Below are 18,845 nucleotides of genomic sequence, written 5' to 3'. Positions count from 1 at the left end.
ATAAGGTACCTTTGACCGTGGGACGTCACATATACAGAATATCAAGTACGTGAAAATTACAAATTTAGATCCAGTTTCTGCGGCGACAAGCACATTTTGAATGCATAAACGAGTCGGCGTCGGTTTAATAACGTAAATGGTGCTAATTTAACAAAGCTGTCAGACTTCTGTGCTATTAATTTTCTGTGCAACTCAATATAAATGTAGAATTGTAGAGGGCTACAGAAGTGACGTAATATGACTGAAGTCTAAATTTAAAACGGGGCAATGTTGACATTGCCCACTGAATCATATGTACATATTAAACATGTGTCCAGATATGGAAGGTTGTCATTGGTTGCATCATGACGTTTACATTTGCATTGATCTCGTTTTTAAAACTAAATAAATATAGTCTTTTTCAACCAATTTCAAGGTTTTTAATGCATTTTGAGGACGTTCTAATTCTCTGTCGCACTAGTTTGCTCTGACGCACCCGCAAATAACAATCAAATTGTAAAATTGTACTTAATTATAATAAACGTTATCATAAAAAAAAAGATGATGTCAAAAATTACCAAACCATGTAGAAACATATTTTTTTTGCGTAGAACTTTAGCGCGGTGGAGGGTCTGCCACCTTGTGGCCTAAATCGGCAATTTTAACTTGACATTGACACATCGCACCAATGAAGAGAGGGCTTTTTTGCGCTTTAAAGTCATTTTTTTTATTCGGTAGACTAAAATGACATTTCATACTATGAAATGACATTTTATGTTCATAGTGTTCATACTAGGAAATGTCATTTTAGTCTACCGAATAAAAAAATAGACTAGCATATTACATTTGTTTCAGACCCAATTAAAATTTGATTTATACAATACGTAACTATTACGTACCTTGTTAACTTTTCAGAAATTATTGTACAGCGATAATCGTTTATCAAACATAATTGACGTAGCTCTATCGTGAACATCTATCAAAACCTCCTTGTGGACTAGTCAACAATTAAGCAATTTCATCGTAGTATCAATAAACGACCAGTCGTTTGTATTGTCCATAACTGCGTTGTCAGTTTGAATGATAAATTGAGCTTTCAGATTTCCGTGGGAGGTATTTTATAGTTCAACGTAGTAGTTAAGCTTATAATCTGCGGAGAGTGTCAAAGTCTCAAAATATTAATAAAATCCAACAAGCCATTTAGGTCAATCTTTTTGGGGCAATCAGTCATATTATAATGGCTCCCATAAGCCGTGGTAAAAAGCCGGGATAACGCGAGGAAGATGATGATGAGTCATATTATATGGGGAAAACTTTGCGTAAACACAAAGCCAATATAATGTTTATAGGTTAAGTAACTTCTTTATTTTTTATTGTGTGTTCTGTATTCGCTGTTGTGGCAATAAATACATCTTCTTTCTTCTTTCTTCCTTCATTCATTGTGGCCTGGGCGTCGGGCGTCGATTGTTCTAAAGACGTATCTGTCAGTCTCATTAGTCCTACGTTTATTGTCAATCAAACAATAAAAGTTGTCATTATTCTCAATTTGAATGATATTGAGCCGTCAGTTTTCCGTGGGAGGGAAACTGTCGCTGAGCGTCGTATGAATCGGCATTCGGGTTAATGTGCAAAAACGGAGCCAAGATCGTGCCGCACGCAATTATATATTGCGTAATGTTGCTTTAATCCTCGTTAGACTAATTACTCTTAAAACGGCGCATATGAGGTTAGAATGAAGGGCTGTAATTGAAGAAGAACAGGTAGAGACTATAAGGGGCGATAAGAATAGGAAGTGAATCATTAGCTGACTGGTGACGAGAGATATAGAAGAAAGCATTGCTGACCACAAGCAAAATTTTGATTAGAAGTTTATATTATGCGACGAAAACTTCGTTGGGGCGGCCACGTTTCAAGGAGGGCAAGCGAAAGCACGGCGGGCAACTTCTCAAGTATAAATAATTAAAGATATGCTTAAGCGCCACATGAAGAGCTGCAACATTGACCCGCTTCTGTGGGAGAAGCAGGCAGCCGACCGCCCTGTATGGAGATCTTTCGTCTTTAAGCAAACAAATGACTTCGAGTCCCGTCGACTTGTGGAACTCAATATCAGACGGGATGAGCCTTAAATTTATTTACGGTGTACCATAGGTAGTTCGTGAGGGAATGGCCCGGGTTTACCATGATGAGTCCGGTAACCGCGTGAGAGGAAAGTAAGGGCTAACGAATAATGATAGTAATAAGTTGTTTAACGAACAGTTATTATTTAAAGAGTATCGTTTCTAAGAAGCTTAAAATATTCACGACGTAACAGAAACGGTATATGCATTTAGAGAGAGTGTAAATGTAGGCATATTCGTCAAAGGTCGTGTACGCTAGACCTACAGAAGCTGTTTGCTTAAGAAATTCCCAAGAACGACTACAAGAAAGCATTTCGTCTAAATAAATTTTGGCATTAATAAGTTTTTTCTCTCTAGTAGGGTGTGTGCTATAGTTATTGGCCAGTATATAGTAATTGACCATTCCTTACAAATCAGAAAGAAACAAGCCAATTGAAACCTTATTATTAAGAGTGGCCAATTACTATATACTGGCTAACTATACTGCCGTGCTAAGCCAAAGAGCGCTATAGCTGCTTTGTTACTGCACACCGTTGTATGGGGACCTTGCACTTTGAGACTATGCGCTGAAACTTGGCACAGTTGATTCTTAGCTGGTCTTGAGCAGATACAGACCGGGAGCCGTCGAGAGCCACCTCTCATTTAGTGAGGGGGGAGGGGGAAAGTTCGACGCTGCCGCGCTTCACTTGGAGCAACATTTCTCTAAAACTATACCTATTAGGGAATGTAATATATCATTTTCGGATAAATTAAGGATGAGGAATCTAGTTTTGGAACAAAAACAATGCACTTTCTAACAAAAAAAAAGCATAAAGTAGAAAAGACTAAAAAACGTATTTTTGATTTTTTCATAATTACCAATTTTTTTTTAAAGTGTAGCAGGAATCTGAAAACAAAAAATACAGTCGTAAAGCTACACTTATTACGTTTAAGAAAATATATAGTTTAATATACAAAACTGTTGATAAATGGGAGATAAAAAATAATATTAAGCGTGTGTCAGAGTGATCTCAATACAAAATATTATGAATGTGGGAAAGTTACTTATAATTTGTTCTACAATCGTTTATTTTTCTTGTTTTTCGTAAATAACTCGTAAACGGTAGCCCACAGCAAAAAAATATCTTTTACGTAAATAATCTGTTTCAGATTTCTTATAAAATAAGTACTACTGTTTTTCGGTACCATCAATATTAAAAAAAATATTGAAGGGAGAAAATAAATACTTAGGTCCCCTTTTTTAGTCATTCGTAAATAACTCGTAAACGAAGGCCAATAGCAAAAAATTTTTTAGTACATGAATAATTTACATAAAATTTCCTACAAAAAAGGTCATTCGAACTTTTTCGCTAGGATCAATATTAAAAACGATATTAAAGAGAGAAAATAAATTCTAAGGTCCCCTTTTTAAATATTGATCCTAGCGAAAAAGTTTGAATAACCTTTTTTGTAGGAAATTTTATGCTAATTATTCTTGTGTTAAAATATTTTTTGCTATTGGACATCCTTTACGAGTTATTTACGAATGACTAAAAAAGAGGACCTTAGTATTTATTTTCTCCCTTCAATATTTTTTTTAATATTGACCTTAGCGAAAAAAACGAGCACTTATTTTATAAGAAATCTGAAACAGATTATTTACGTAAAAGATATTTTTTTGCTGTGGGCTACCGTTTACGAGTTATTTACGAAAAACTAAAAAATAAACGATTGTAGAACAAATTATAAGTAACTTTCCCACATTCATAATATTTTGTATTGAGATCACTCTGGCCCACGCTTAATATTATTTTTTATCTCCCATTTATCAACAGTTTTGTATAATAAACTATATATATTCTTAAACGTAATAAGTGTAGCTTTACAACTATATTTTTTGTTTTCAGATTCCTACTACACTTAAAAAAAAATTTGGTAATTATGAAAAAATCCAAGATACGTTTTTTTGTCTTTTCTACTTTATGTTTTTTTTTTGTTAGAAAGTGCATTGTTTTGGTTCCAAAAAAAAATTCCTCATCCTTAATTTAACCGAAAATGATATATCACATGCCCTAATAGGTACAGTTTTAGAGAAATGTTGCTCCAAGTGAAGCGCGGCGGCGTCGAACTTCCCCCCCTCCCCCCCACTAAATGAGACGTGGCTCTCGAGGTCTCCCGGTCTGTATCTGCTCATGACCAGCTAAGAATCAACTGTGCCAAGTTTCAGCGCATAGTCACAAGGTGCAAGGTGTCGTGCACTAACAAACTAGCTACTATCTTAAAAGAAAATTCATTGCTAACTTATACTTTAGTTTCTATTACTGAGAATTCCATTTTCAAAATCATTTGTTTTTGAGATAGCGCTATTCGGCTTAGGAGGGCAGTATAGCAGTCACCCTATATCACTGTTTATTTAACGTAAATAAAGATATTTACGTTTAATAAATAACTTGGGTTGAAATAGGATTTGTGAAGAACAAAAGGTGTGGTAATCAGATAACATTTAGCCATTATAATAGTGCTTTTAACAGTGACGTCACAATGGCGTCTAGCCGACCGCGCCCGTCGGCAAGGTTATGTTGTCACCCCGCATTAGTGACGTCATTCTTCTACCCTTGAAGCTCGTGCATAACTGGAGCCGTTTATATTGAGGCCAATATGGCGAATATTTAAGGACTTATGATTAAGTGCGCCGGCATTAAACATGTATACTAAAGACTCAAACAAGATTAAGATAACTATGACACGGATAATGTTATCTTCTACTTCAGGGACGCTCCCTTATTATGTTAAAGCCGTTCGACCACACTTAGAACCTGACGTGATTTGATTTGTACAGTATATAAAGTTTGTGAATTCGACCATGTTGTATAAATTAAATCATGTAAACTAAATCATAAAATCATCCTTGGACTATCCTTATTTATTTTCACAATGTAACTATTTCATGAATACCTAATAGTAATACTTACGCACGCCAAAAATTAGGTTAAAGTATCTTTGACTTCAACCTTTGAATACGTTTAACCAGTGGGGTACTTTGTTATAGCTCTTTGTCTCTAGCCAATATATATGTGAGTGACAAAGCCCAGAATTTAATATACATATACGGATTCAGATCGCCGTTTCTTTCATCTGGGTTTGCCTTCAGCAATCAGCAGAAGTTGTGTTTATCCGGCTTGTCGGGATTCTTTCTCTACCTTTGCTTACAAGAATAACGAGTGATCCCTGTCTACGTCTGCGATCATCGAGAAAGTATAACTCAATATAGTAACAGAATATCTGAAGGCACCACTTAGCAAATTGTCCTCAGTTAAAAAGCGGAACGTGACCGAACATTGGTCTACATTTTATCTTCGGTCTCCGCATTGCCTACATTTCTACCTAAATGGCATAACATCTTTAAAGTGGCCATCGTTTTTACGCTCTCTTGGGACTATCAGGAATAATTTCGGTTTCAGCCAGTCTTGTACACGTATAAAATTTAGGTCGTCTAATAAAATGTGTTTACAGTTGTACGGGAAAAAGGACGAATATTCCCACTTTCGGTTTTTCTGTGGAGAAATTGAAAATTGAATTGAAATCGAATCTTCATGAGTAAAGGAGCCGTGAAGTTGGGTCTGGAGTATTCTCAATATCCATTGCTACTGGGAACAGGTGAACCAAAGTATCTGTAGCCTCGAGATCAGTAAAGACTACATAATCTTAAGTCACACTTATGTTGGTCCACATGAGACCATGAGCTCGGTAAGCAGTAATAATAGCCCAGCGATTGACCTCTACGTCCCTTTTTGCAGTTTGAATTTGTAGCGTTCGAAATGTGAAGGTTTAACCGATTTCTGAAAATTGGTTTAAGTTTCGTCGCTGGGTGGGTGTCACCAGCCTTGTCTGGAGATATTGGAATAATAACCAATTGGCTCAATGCCAGTAAAGAAATTTAAAAGGAAAACTTTGACATAAAGGAAAAAGGAATATATTTTTATTGATCTCGAACTAATGCAAAAATGGTTCGCCGCTGGTCAATTAATGTTGTTGCTGCTATCACTTACAAAATAACCCATTCAAATTCATTTTGCAAGGCAGCGTATGGATAAACTAATTGTTAGTGTTTTGTTTCAGTTGGTTTCATTGTTGTCTTTATGTTAGTTGTTTCAACTCTTCTATCCAACACTTTGAGTTCTCAGGAAATTCAAGTTGCAGACTGATGGTAAAGTTCCGATGCTGTTTACCTACCGAGGAGGCTGGAATCTTATTGAAACAGCAAACTTTGTCTGTCGAGATCTCTAAATGGATTTAAACACGGGAACAAGTTTGGAGCAAATTCATTTATTTCTGTATTAGCTTACAGGGACAAGATACACGTGTCTTTGGATAGGCATAATGTAACATAATTATTTTTGTGTAATTTGCGCTCAAGGAGGATAATTAAATTATGTAGGTATTACAAGTTATGTGGCGTGGCGCTAAAATCGTTGGGCAAGCTTGAGCGAATTTGATCTTTTTTTCCTTGATATATACAGGATAAACCATAAAGTGCTTATCTCAATATGGGCAAGGTGATGGGAATTGAGTTCTATTGGATGCCATGGCTCTGCTAGAGTTTTTCTTATATCATTGGTTATGTATACTTCATTAGAAAAAAAACCTTATGCCCTGCTAATCCTAGCGCCTATAGAACTGGGACCGTAGCCAAGGTGACAATCGTTTATTGACAAACACCAATCGAAATGTAACAATGCATCGGGACGACAGATGTCATCATTTCCGTACATTACGTTTCTTTAGCCTTTTTCTATAAAATACTTTAACACTTTGTTAGGCCTCCAGAACTCTCGCTCGCTGAAATGAAATAAAAATGCTGCACTGCACCCGAACCTAACTAGGTCATTCCTACACTGGACTGCTATGAATGAACGCTGGACGCTAGTCCTAACAATATAAAAATAAAGTATCTTAGCCGGGAGCTACCATTGATTTCCAAGTGTTATTTCCAAGATATTTTCAGCTGAATATGTTTTGAATTTATCGCCTGCAACATATTTAGAATTACCATCATCTCTGTTGACTAATTTGACCTCAATTTTCTTCTCTTTCAGGACCAGGAACACCTCAAGCCACCTATAGTCGGGGGTCTCGCCAACGCCGAGATCTACTGTCTGGCGTTAGCGAACATGTACTCAGACCCCAACTACCACAGCCTCAACCACTGGAACATTCTGCAGACCCTCGCGAGGAAAGGCGTACATGTACCAGATCCCCCTGACTGCGCGCTTACGGAGACAGTGCTGCTTCAGAACAATCCGCTCAAAATGGTGAGTCTCCTTGACCTTAGTTAAGGCGCTCTTATACTCGAGTTTTACGTTTTCAAGGGGGTGAAGCAGACGCGTGGTAGAACGAGCAGGCGGGCGCCCCGCGCGGCGCACCGCACCATTCCCGCGCAGCACGTCTACGTCCTTATTCTGACGACATCGGTATTCTGAATTGTCAGTTCCGGGATTTTTTCCGGCAATTAATATTGAATAAGATTTATTAGCAAATTCGAATTTTGATGAGTACTTAATGAAATTAAAAATGGTAGGTAAGACGGTGAGTGTAAATAATTATTAATTATATACAATATAAGTGTATACCGCGACAAACTGAGAATCTAATCAAATGATACCAAATTATTATGAGACAAAAAATAGTACTTATACTAATAGACATTAAAAATGTAATAGAGCTAGACCAAGAAAAATCTGCAACGATTTTGATTGCACACCGTGCAAGTGTTATTTTAAACGTCAATCTTCTATGAAATTATGAATAACACTTGCACTGCCTATGCTATCAAAACCGTTGCAGACTTGGTCTAACTCTAGCAGTCAATTTCGGGCAAGTAGGTAGTGAAAATAAGGAAGAATACTAGCAAAGCTAAGATAATTTGTGGGACTATTGAGTTATGCATAGCTCCAATAAGTACATAAAATTAGCTGTCTTCACAAGAAAGAATTACATATAACAATTTATAACTCTAACTGTAATACTTACTATTTTTCTAATTTTGAATTGACGAGTAAAAGTCAAGCATTTAAAGATTGTAATGACAAAAAAGACTTCTACTTCGACATTCGAGTTTGTTAATAGCTCAAGAAAATAAAAAAAATCTGCGGAAATAATTCGTATAATTTTAAAAAATTGGCACAGTTATACCTTGTGGTGTCCAGATAACCATACTTAATGTCCTCGAGCTTAGCGGGTGTGCTGAGGGTGTAGGGGTGAGGGGGGGGACGGGGGGGTGAAGGTCCCTTTTTTTAGTTTTTCGTAAATAACTCGTAAATGGTGGCCAATATTAAAAAATCTTGTTAAACGTTAATAATCTACACAAAATTTTGTACAAAAAAGATTCAGTACACTTTTAGCAGGGATCAATATTTAAAAAGATAATAAAGAGAGAAAGTTAATTATATTAAATTCTAAGGTTCCTTGTTTTTATTTTTTCGTTAATAATTTGAAAAGTATGACTCATAGCAAAAAAAATCTCATACATAAATAATAAACATAAAATTTCCTACAAGAAACATGTAGGACACTTTTCGCTAGGATCAATAATAAAAAAAACCGGGCAAGTGCGAGTCGGACTCGCGCACGAAGGGTTCCGTACCATAATGCAAAAAAAAAAACGGAAAAAAATGCAAAAAGAAAACGGTCACCCATCCAAGTACTGACCACGCCCGACGTTGCTTAACTTTGGTCAAAAATCACGTTTGCTGTATGGGAGCCCCACTTAAATCTTTATTTTATTCTGTTTTTAGTATTTGTTGTTATAGCGGCAACAGAAATACATCATCTGTGAAAATTTCAACTGTCTAGCTATCACGGTTCGTGAGATACAGCCTGGTGACAGACGGACGGACGGACGGACGGACGGACAGCGAAGTCTTAGTAATAGGGTCCCGTTTTACCCTTTGGGTACGGAACCCTAAAAACCCGGTTGCTAAAAAGTAATACGATTTGCCAGTCGAAATCGATATTATGAAAAATATGACCAGTCTAAAATATTTGAATCTTGTATATCTATGTTTAAAAATTATTCAATTTGATTAATTTTATAGCCTTTTAAAATATGTTTACACAATTTATCAATCGTGACTGAATTCCGGATTGGTTAGATGGGTGTGTGCCTTTGCTGCCCAACTTGTTATAAAATGACAATATGACGGACGAATGTCTGAAATGTCACCGTATTTAAGAATTATTTTGCTTTTCTTCGTAAGCATGTTGAAAAACATTGTGTGTATAACATATTTGCATATTTATACTGTGATTACCCATTTTATGAAACGTCCGCTAAACTAGCATAGGTCCGACGCCGACAGTGGTCACGGGCGTACTGGCGTGAGGAATGGGCGCAAGGTATTGCCGCGTAGGGTGTAATTTAGTAAGCAAAATGTTGAATTCATCAAATGATGAATGAAAACATTAACGTTTCGATTAAAGGACAAGCAATAATGAAGATTTACTTAAAAGCTATCGACTGAAGTAAGTTTCATATACATTTTCGTCGTAGTACTTCTAACATAAGGAAATAAAGACAGTGTTAGGCATGTTTTCAACTTAAGATTCTATCGAGAAAATTATGAGCCGTCGTGTTTCTGACAAGCAATAACGTAGTTCAAGGACTGAAGTTATACATACTAGAAAATAATGCATGAAATCCTTGTAAAAGTCTGTAAATATGGTGACAAAAAAGCGCATTTTACTACACACCGCGCCTTAATGTAGAGAAGACCGCCTTATAAAATGTATTGCTGAGAAACCCGTCATACTCATACTTTATTGGTAATAGGTAATAGGGTCATAGGGTGAGAATTCTCGTATTGACGTAGCAGTGCCTTATGTGGCAAGTCAGTTCTCGAACTTGTGCGAATTTCGACTAAACTTGAACAAACTCTAGTCAATAACAATTGCTCAATAGTCTGATGTTATTCTGTATCACTTGTGTTAATATTTTTATTTATTAATGAAATATCATCATCATCATTAACTTAAGAGATATTCTCTTGTTGGTGGAGTATCTTCCAGCTTTCCCTATCTTGCGCCAGCTCTTTGACTTTTTGATATGATGAAATAGAAGTGCCTTAATGTAATATGAAAACCTAGATGAAGCAATTAGGATTACAATCTTTATTCTACAAATATCAGTTTAGTTCGTCAAACAAATCCTATGGGTAGCCCGGGAATAATTTCTCCTGGCCCAAACTAAGCTCCCCTAGTGCAAACCGAGTCATACGAGTGCTTTGCCTCGGACAAATAGGTCACGCAGGCCCTTAACTTACACAAGCGGAACTTTCTTTACGGCCCGGAAAATATGATAAGTTTTTCCTTAACCGCACCACAAGAAACTCTCGATACTTTTTTATGTAAATAAATGTTTACAAGTACGGTCGTTAAAAATTCACAAAGGAGCCTTCTTAAAGGGTAGTCTACTAAGTTTTAATTAAAACAATTTCTATTTACGCTATTAAACTACAAGGCTTATAATATACTGACTCGTATTAAACAAGATTATAGAATACTAATAAATAACAGAGCTGACTGCTGGCCGTTCTCGTAATTGGTTGCCCTATTACTCAATACCAGATGTCTTAAAGGTATCTATTTAATATTAAATGCTTATGAAACCAGGAACAGGTACCGACGATACATATCTACGGTTGCATCCTTTGCATTGCATTGCGCTTTATACAATGCAATGTTTACCATATTAGAAACGATGACAGTTTGATAACTCCGACACGGCTCTCGGGATCATCTTTCACTGTGATAATGTGGAGGTACAGTCGCCATCAGATATATCGGAGCGGCCAAGGTGCACAAAAATATCTGAACACGCACTCTAACGCCTTGACAATAGAGGCTAGAGCAAAATGTTGCTAGAGGACCACCAGCATGGTACCCATGAAAAAATTTAGAAATACGTAGTGAGAGATTTCCTATAATGTTACTCTGGCAAAGGATTCCGTTTTGCTGAGTGTAGGGATATTATCAGCCCTTTCCATCATATCGCTGCTGGCTTAGCAGCACTGTATCAACTTTATGAATAATGATCCGCCGAAAGCTTCTGTTTCTAATAAATAATTCATACCAATCCTGTGCCCGAAAACATTATAAGTTTTTGTTCGGTGATGTTTCGAGTACTAAACATAGGAAATAACTGGGCCGTTGTTGAAAAAACATTTTAATAACACGTTTATTTAGCGTTTCAAGGACAAATTTCCTTAGGTTTTAGCTTTGTTAGGTTCATATTGAGTTTTTATTAAAAGGGTCAACCAGCTTTTTTGTGTTGTCTGATTTCTTAGAAAGATATAAATATGAAGCTAAAATTCTGACCCGCCCTGGAAGTATTTAATCGTGAACCCAATCACAATGATATCAATACCTTGAGCCTTGAATCCCACGGACACGATATCGGACTAGCAATGACAATCAAATTTAAATCTAACATCATACTTAAATAAGGTCGAGTTTTGGCTGGCATATTAGGTTAAATTGAAGAGATTGATGGTCATCCAACAAGTGCGTTACAGAACAATTTGATATGTTAATTATCTTTTCAGACTGCACACATGTCGGTGATAGAAGCTTTAATGGTGCTGTACGCGCGAGAGGTAGTCACGCTGGACAGGGTGTCGGCGGCAGCACAAAGATTCGGCACCAGTCAACCCCTCAACAACTCCAATGTTCCGCACGAAGACGGGCTACTGTGCTGGATCAACGCGGCCTGCGCCGCGCTCAACAAGGCTGAGGTACGTACGAATTAAAGCCAACTGCAAGGGTTTCTCAAGGAGATAGAAGCACAAAGATTCGACACGAGTCAACACCTCAACAACTCCAATATTCCGCACGGAAGTCTGGCAACAAGGCTGAGGTACGTACAGATCGTATTGAAGAGAATGATAGGAATAGAAGCCAACTGCAAGGGTTTCTCAAGGAGGTAGAAGCAAAAAGATTCGACACGAAGACGGGCTACTGTGTTGGATCAACGCGGCCTGTGTGGCGCTGAACAAGGCGGAGATACGTACAGATGGTATTGAAGACAATTAAACCAATTGCTAGAGGATGTCTCGACGTGCTGGAAGCTTTGATGGTTCTCTGCGATTAATAGTCACCATGGTCTATGGATGCAAAAGCATAAAGACTTGGCACTGGTCAAACCCTCAGGTAACTCCAATATTAGGTACCCCATGAAGACTGAGATTGAGGTTACTGACGCGCTTATTTCTTAGAAATCAGTGCTAACTGATTTCTGTGCTGTACATTTGAGAAACACAAATTACGCTTGATCCTGTTTTGTCGGAAGCAGAAATACTTAAGACGTACCTACTAAGTTATACGAGTAACCGTACTCCAATTGTCTCGAATTAATTATTCAATCTTTCACTTAAATCACGCTATCCTTGAACTCCAGCAGCGTCCCACGCACCTACCTATGATCTAATTCACGCATGTATAACATAATGTATTTGTAATTTCAATTTGACATGACATGCCATGGATTAAAAATAATGTCAGCCCAATTAACGAGCTTAGCACCGGAATCACCGTCTTGGTCAATTACACAGTTATTTGGTATAGTTTGTTTTGTAATATAACCGCCTAGGCAAATTGAGTTGAGTAAGCGGGGAAATTATAATTGGCGTCACGTACGGTTATGCTTTGTTATCGCGATAATTCAATTATTGAAGAATGAGTTTATTATGTTATTTAGAGGGTTGTTGTTAGACATAGATTTTTGTCATGATCATGATCGGGGTCAACCACTAACCAATGTGAATTAAAACCAATAGCATTGTTTGTAATCCACATGTCTTCTCCGCTTGGCTGGATCACAACCTATGCTATTGGTTGATTCCCGCACGTATCCTCTCATCTCTGCCTCGGGGCAAAGGCAGCCTAACATACACACACGCAGCTTAACATACACACACGCTGAAGAAATCCTTTTAACTAGCTACTTCCTCTTGTTCTGAAGTGGCAGCTGCGTCTGATATTTTTTCAACAAGGAAGCCAGTTATACATGTTTTGCTATGAACTCTATTGTTGTTCAATTGTTCTCCTAACTATTGGCTAATGATATGAACTTATCTTTTTACCTTATCATTACAGGAAGATCAGTCATCACAAGTCCCAATGGTGAAGAACCTGCAAGAGCTCTGCGACGGCACGGCGCTGGCGGCTCTCATCTCCTTCTACTGCCCCGACGCGCTGCCCCGCTCCGCCGTGCGCGTCGGCCGCATGGCCTCCATACAGGACTGCCTCCACAACCTCATGCTGGTGCACGACTTCTGCCAGACGAGTCTGCCGCACAACGTGTTCCACATGCTGCCCGAGGACGTCACGTATATGCGAGGGTGAGTTTAGTCGTCACAAGTCCCCTTAGTGAGGAACCTGCATGAGCTCTCATCTCCTTCTACTGTCCCGACGCACGGGTGAGTTTAGTTAACGCTGGCTCGCTTTACTTCTATACAGTCAACAATGCCGTAACGACGAATCATGTTCCGTAAAACCATCCAACTATAGTCCAAAAGGGGGACCTTCCTTCCTTGGGAAACTTAGTTGGGAAACTATGGTCTAAAAGGAACTCGAATATCTTCGTTTAGAGATTATTATTCTGAGACAAAAAACAATGGAAAAAAAAACAAAAAGATCATTGGTATTGATACTTAATTACGTGTTGAACTTTTGGAACATATTTGTAGTGCTGGAAGTTGGGTGTTCTTACGGTTCTATAAAGGATGATTGGTATCCGGTTTATTTAATTATAGATTTTATATAAGAAATTAATTTCGCTGAGAAACCATATACAAGTATAACTGAACGTGCTTATATAATTGAACAAGACTTCACTATTAATTAATTCTCACTTCATTAATTGATTTGCGTTTAGTATCGAATTTAAGTAATAAGTTCAAATAGTTAATATTCATTAAATTACTATGATTAATTATGACACATTCTTTTGGCAAGTCTTTAGTATTGTCTCTTCATATTTACGAGTAAATCATATATGCCTGCATTCACCTTCATTATAAAGTTAATAAACTTAAATTACCTAAGTTTTGAAGTGGCTTTACATGTCCTAGCCTAACTGTAACCTGGCTGACTCACACAGCAGTAATAACTTAACGAGATCCCCAGGGATCTTGTAGAGTTACCGCACTTTGGCTCAGCGCCAGGCCTAAATAATGTAGTTGTACAGGCAAGGGTAAAAATATCGATGCGACTAAGTTACCGAAAAGATGTATACATAACTTTGACATTGTAATTAGGCCGTGTGTACATTTTTGGTAAACTGGTCGCATCGATATTTTTACCGTTAGCCTTGACACAGTCACAGATATACGGTTAAAATAAAATAATTTGTTCTGTCAATTGTACAATCAATTACACATACCATCATCATCATCATATACAATTGTAGATTTTACTGTATTCTTTTGAGTCTGTAGTCGCATCACTTTCTAAACTATGGAATTATTACATTTGTATGATATGGGACTGTTTGTTTTTACTGCACAATTAATTACCGTTTTCAAGTAATCAGCCTTGTCCTTGTTAGTTCGTTGTCTAATTGTCCTATGAGTAGGACATCGGGCAATGGAGATATTCTACTGACTGACGACGCTGCATTTTTTCTCTAGATCTTTAAGAGTTTTTAATTTATGAAAGATATCAAATACCATTTTAAATTTCAGATCAATGCGACAAAACCTAATAGCAATGCTAGCCGATCTCTTCAACATGCTAGAAGTGCACCCAGTCAAATCCGTCAAGTACCCCGGCGTCGGTGAGTACCCACCCGCCCTAACGCATGCTAGATCTAATGGGAGTATGTGGTCATAATGTCAAAGATTCAAGCCTACTAAACGTTTACCAACTTTACGAGTACAATCAGCATCAAATAGATAGTGACGGCCAAAGTGGCTAAATATAGCACACATGGTTACAAAGGTGTATACAATACATTTGGCCACTTTGGCTGTCACTATCTATTTGATTCTTATTGTAACAAACCAGCGCGGAGGCGGTATATTGATGCTTTCATTATATTCATTCAGCGAATCTGGGTTCGAATTTCGATTCTGTTACATTTATTTATTGTAAAAACACAATTTTGTTCTAGATGTGTGTGGAGGTAAGTCGCTGTGTAAGATGTGACAGCTTTGCTCAGTAACGTTTCTTTCTAATGTTGTCACCCTGTCTTGCTTATGCTTCGAGCATACGGAGCCTTATGGTAAAGGTTATTTATATGCATACAAATATTTTATACACATTTGTATCGATTTTTATATTCATCTGGCACATTGTTACATTTACAGCGAAAGTCTACGTATACATATTTTGGTTCGGAATATTTTAGGTTCCTAAGTTCATAGGATGGCTTCATTTAATCTGGTAAGTCAAGACAGGGTGACCGTGCACGTGCGTGCGACTGCGACTAAACGCATGCGTACAAGCGTACGTATAACGCTTCACACAACTCGAGATCGGATTGATAGTCGCAGTTTTAATCAACCTAACGGCGTTGCGTTTGAACTTCTCGTCAGGTTGTCTTAACAGTAAAAACTAAAAACTCATTTGAATAATTTCAATGTTACACTTAAAATGACCGACATAATGCTATAGGAATAAATAAAATCTGCTAGCATAATCATGAATATCATGATATATAGCGTTGTATGTTTTATAATCTAAAGCTTGACGGTTTTGATTATAATCAGCTGATATTATGAAGATTTTCAGTTATTTAACACTTAAATTTTAAATACCATTTCTAAAGGACATTTTAAAGAACTATGTCCTTCTGAAAGGACATCGGGTATGAAGTTGAACATGCCGTGTGTCTCGATCTGAAACCGATAGTATAAGTAATAATTATTTTGAATCAACCAATTGTGAATAAAGTACAAAACGTCACAATAATATCGGCACGGTACTACAAGAGTTACCTAGCTCCTAACAGTACCGCGCACACCGGTTAAAAGCGGTCGCGAGTTGTGCGTCTGAAGTCCTGGTGTTGGCAGCGCGTTCGGACAGCAACGAGCACGGCGTGCGCCACAAGCGCTGCCTGCCGCCGCCGCCGCCGACGCCCATCCCCGACCTGCGCGCCGACCCGCCCGTGTCGGCGCAGGCGCACGCGCAGGCGCCCTTCACAGGTACCGCGTGACGTCCGCTCCCAGTGCCGTTTGGATGTACTTTTTTTGGGACAGTTGGTCCCCATTCATTTAGTTTAATTTGAGCCACTATGACTATATGGAAACTAAAATGACAGTTGAAATGACTCGAATTTTTACAGTGTGGAATGATGAGAGAATTCTTGATTTAACAATATTGTAGATAAGATGTGTAATATAAAGAACATGTTCTTTGCCTATGGGTTAAAATATTTTAGTTTTGTTTAATGTTAACGATGTGTGTAAATTTTACTTAAATACCTACATCATTGAATTTTTTAACATACATACAAAATTGCAATTTCAACGTTAAGGTTTTTAAATAAAAAAAAGCATTGATTGCTAAAAAAGATATACTTAGTCACAATTATAATTTCCATTATAAGAACCAATTTACTGGATACAAGTTTTGCCAATGTTTACAAAAAAAGTCAACATTTTTTTTTCAATAAATCTCTGTAAATTTAAAATTTAAATCGTGTCATAAAATATCAATCATAATATCAATTGATAATATCGTGTCCTTACAAAAGTACTTACTTATTAAATCCAAACGGCACTAAGAGCAATATCTGTGTTGTGATTGTGTTCGCTTCACGACATCTCATTAAAGCAATGTGGGTGAGCCGACCGGCACTAAGCATGCCCATTACGCCTATCATGTCATCTGGCATATTTGTGTTCATGGTTGTACAAATCTGCTGATGTCAGCGTTTATTGAGGAGCTTGTTTTTTATTTTATTTTATAAAGGATCGATTTGTTACATTTATTTAGAGGCGAAATGTAACGTAATGGTTTTATATGTGAGGTGGATTTTGTTTTATAATCTACCAGAAAGAACGCTAAACGTGGTTTAAACAATACTTGTATTAATGTTCTAGAAACTAATGTCCTATAGGAAGGACATCGGGATGTTGAGTACTTATGTATATTTACATTTATAAATACTTTAAAGAGTTAAAAGTAAACTCGATATATTAAATCGAGAAATTTAGGGCTGTTCTTGACTTTTTTTTTTAATGATATGCGATTTTATAGAACCTTTTTCTGATTAGAATTTACGTGTGTGCGTGTGTGTTATTTTTATATTTAAGTTTTTACTATACGAATGTAAATCATACATATTGTAAATATTGCGTTTTATATTTTCTAATATTAGCTTAATATTTAATATCCGGTTATGGTTTCGCTTTCCGGTTATATTTTACGCTTCTGCATGGTCGGCGCTTTCGCTTTCAGCACTTGGGCGGAGTCGTTGAAATTATGCCCTCAGGACTCCCAGCTGTAGAGTCTAGAGTAGTGACATCACGGGTAAAAAACAAATGATTACATTCAAGGTTTGGCTGCATCTATGAGCCATTAGTTATTCTTAACTTGATTCTTTATTTTAAAGATAATGTTAAACGGGGTGATACGCTTAAAAATACCGACGACTTCAAGAATTGATTATAAGATTCAGACTTAAAGCAACTTGCGTTGCGAAATATTCTTGATGTTGACACAACACTGCAATTATAGATTTTTAGACCTACTTATTGACAATGGAATAACATATATTGTGCTTATTATGAATTCAATGAATCATTTATAACCTTATTAATGGCCATCAGGGTAATAATAGAGCGCCTTGTTTGGTTCTAATCGTTTGTTTTTACTCATTTGCAAATGATGTCATCACACATATAGGTAAAGCGTAGATCAGTGTTTAGAATAGACGCTATTTTATTTCAAATGTCTAGTTAGTGCTTATATTATTTGAAGTTTATGTTACGAGTTTACATTTGAAGACATTGCTTCATAGTACTCTTCGTAGTTGATTGTATTTAGATGTCATTGTTTTTTTTCACATCCAAACTTAAAGTTTGTGAAACATAGAAATGTATGTCAAAGCTCATTATAAACTTAAATAATCATTAATTACATTATTTTATACCACTAAGGGGCTATTCATAAATTACGTCATTTCAAATTAGGGGGGGGGGTCTGGACATCGGATGACGGTAGCATGAAGTAGGAGGAAATGGGGTCATTTGAAGCATGATTTTTGGATGATTATAGGGGGGGGGGGGTCAAAAATCGATGACGTAATTTATGGACAGCCCCTAAAGAAAGCATCAAGCTAAAGACAGCAATGTCTGAGCTGATCGCGTGGGCAATTAAAATTGCAAACGAACAATCAAGTTAAAAATAGTGTTACATTTTAGATAGTGAAATTAAAAGTCACATGCATATACATATTTATGTCGAACTCCTAGCAATGAAATCTCAACTTTATCCCTTTAATGCAAAGCTAATATTCCAGTACCGCGATCACCCTCTGCTTGCGGCATGCGACCGCGCGTTCCCACTGGTCGCTCGGCGTGCTCGACGCCAGAGCGGCGGAGCTGCAGTCCTCAGAGAGAAGAGTTCGTGGTGCATCGAGGGAGGGGGATCACCACGTTATCATCCATCGCGAGGAGGGAAGACGATAACGGTAACTTCTATATACCTACCTTCATATGGCATATGACGCCGGACCGTCGGAGCTGCAGCCCACAGAGAGTTCGTGGTACA

The 18,845-nt window shown here is 37.3% G+C and overlaps 1 protein-coding gene across 14 annotated transcripts in view; it reads left to right on the top strand.

The window, feature by feature from the left end:
- The window catches only part of LOC134790430 (patronin), a 107,350-nt gene that overhangs the window by 59,984 nt on the left and 28,521 nt on the right, over positions 1 to 18,845 (top strand). For all 14 annotated transcript variants that reach the window (XM_063761201.1, XM_063761210.1, XM_063761206.1 and 11 more), the window contains exons 3-7: positions 7,172 to 7,387; positions 11,675 to 11,863; positions 13,224 to 13,468; positions 14,813 to 14,904; positions 18,595 to 18,765. In XM_063761201.1, the coding sequence (XP_063617271.1) occupies positions 7,172 to 7,387; positions 11,675 to 11,863; positions 13,224 to 13,468; positions 14,813 to 14,904; positions 18,595 to 18,765 (913 nt within the window). The remainder of the gene's footprint in view (positions 1 to 7,171; positions 7,388 to 11,674; positions 11,864 to 13,223; positions 13,469 to 14,812; positions 14,905 to 18,594; positions 18,766 to 18,845) is intronic.

The sequence above is a fragment of the Cydia splendana genome, chromosome 5 (assembly GCF_910591565.1).
Source record: "Cydia splendana chromosome 5, ilCydSple1.2, whole genome shotgun sequence".
NCBI classification, from domain to species: Eukaryota; Metazoa; Arthropoda; class Insecta; order Lepidoptera; family Tortricidae; genus Cydia; species Cydia splendana.
This window is presented reverse-complemented; position numbering and strand designations above follow the sequence as displayed.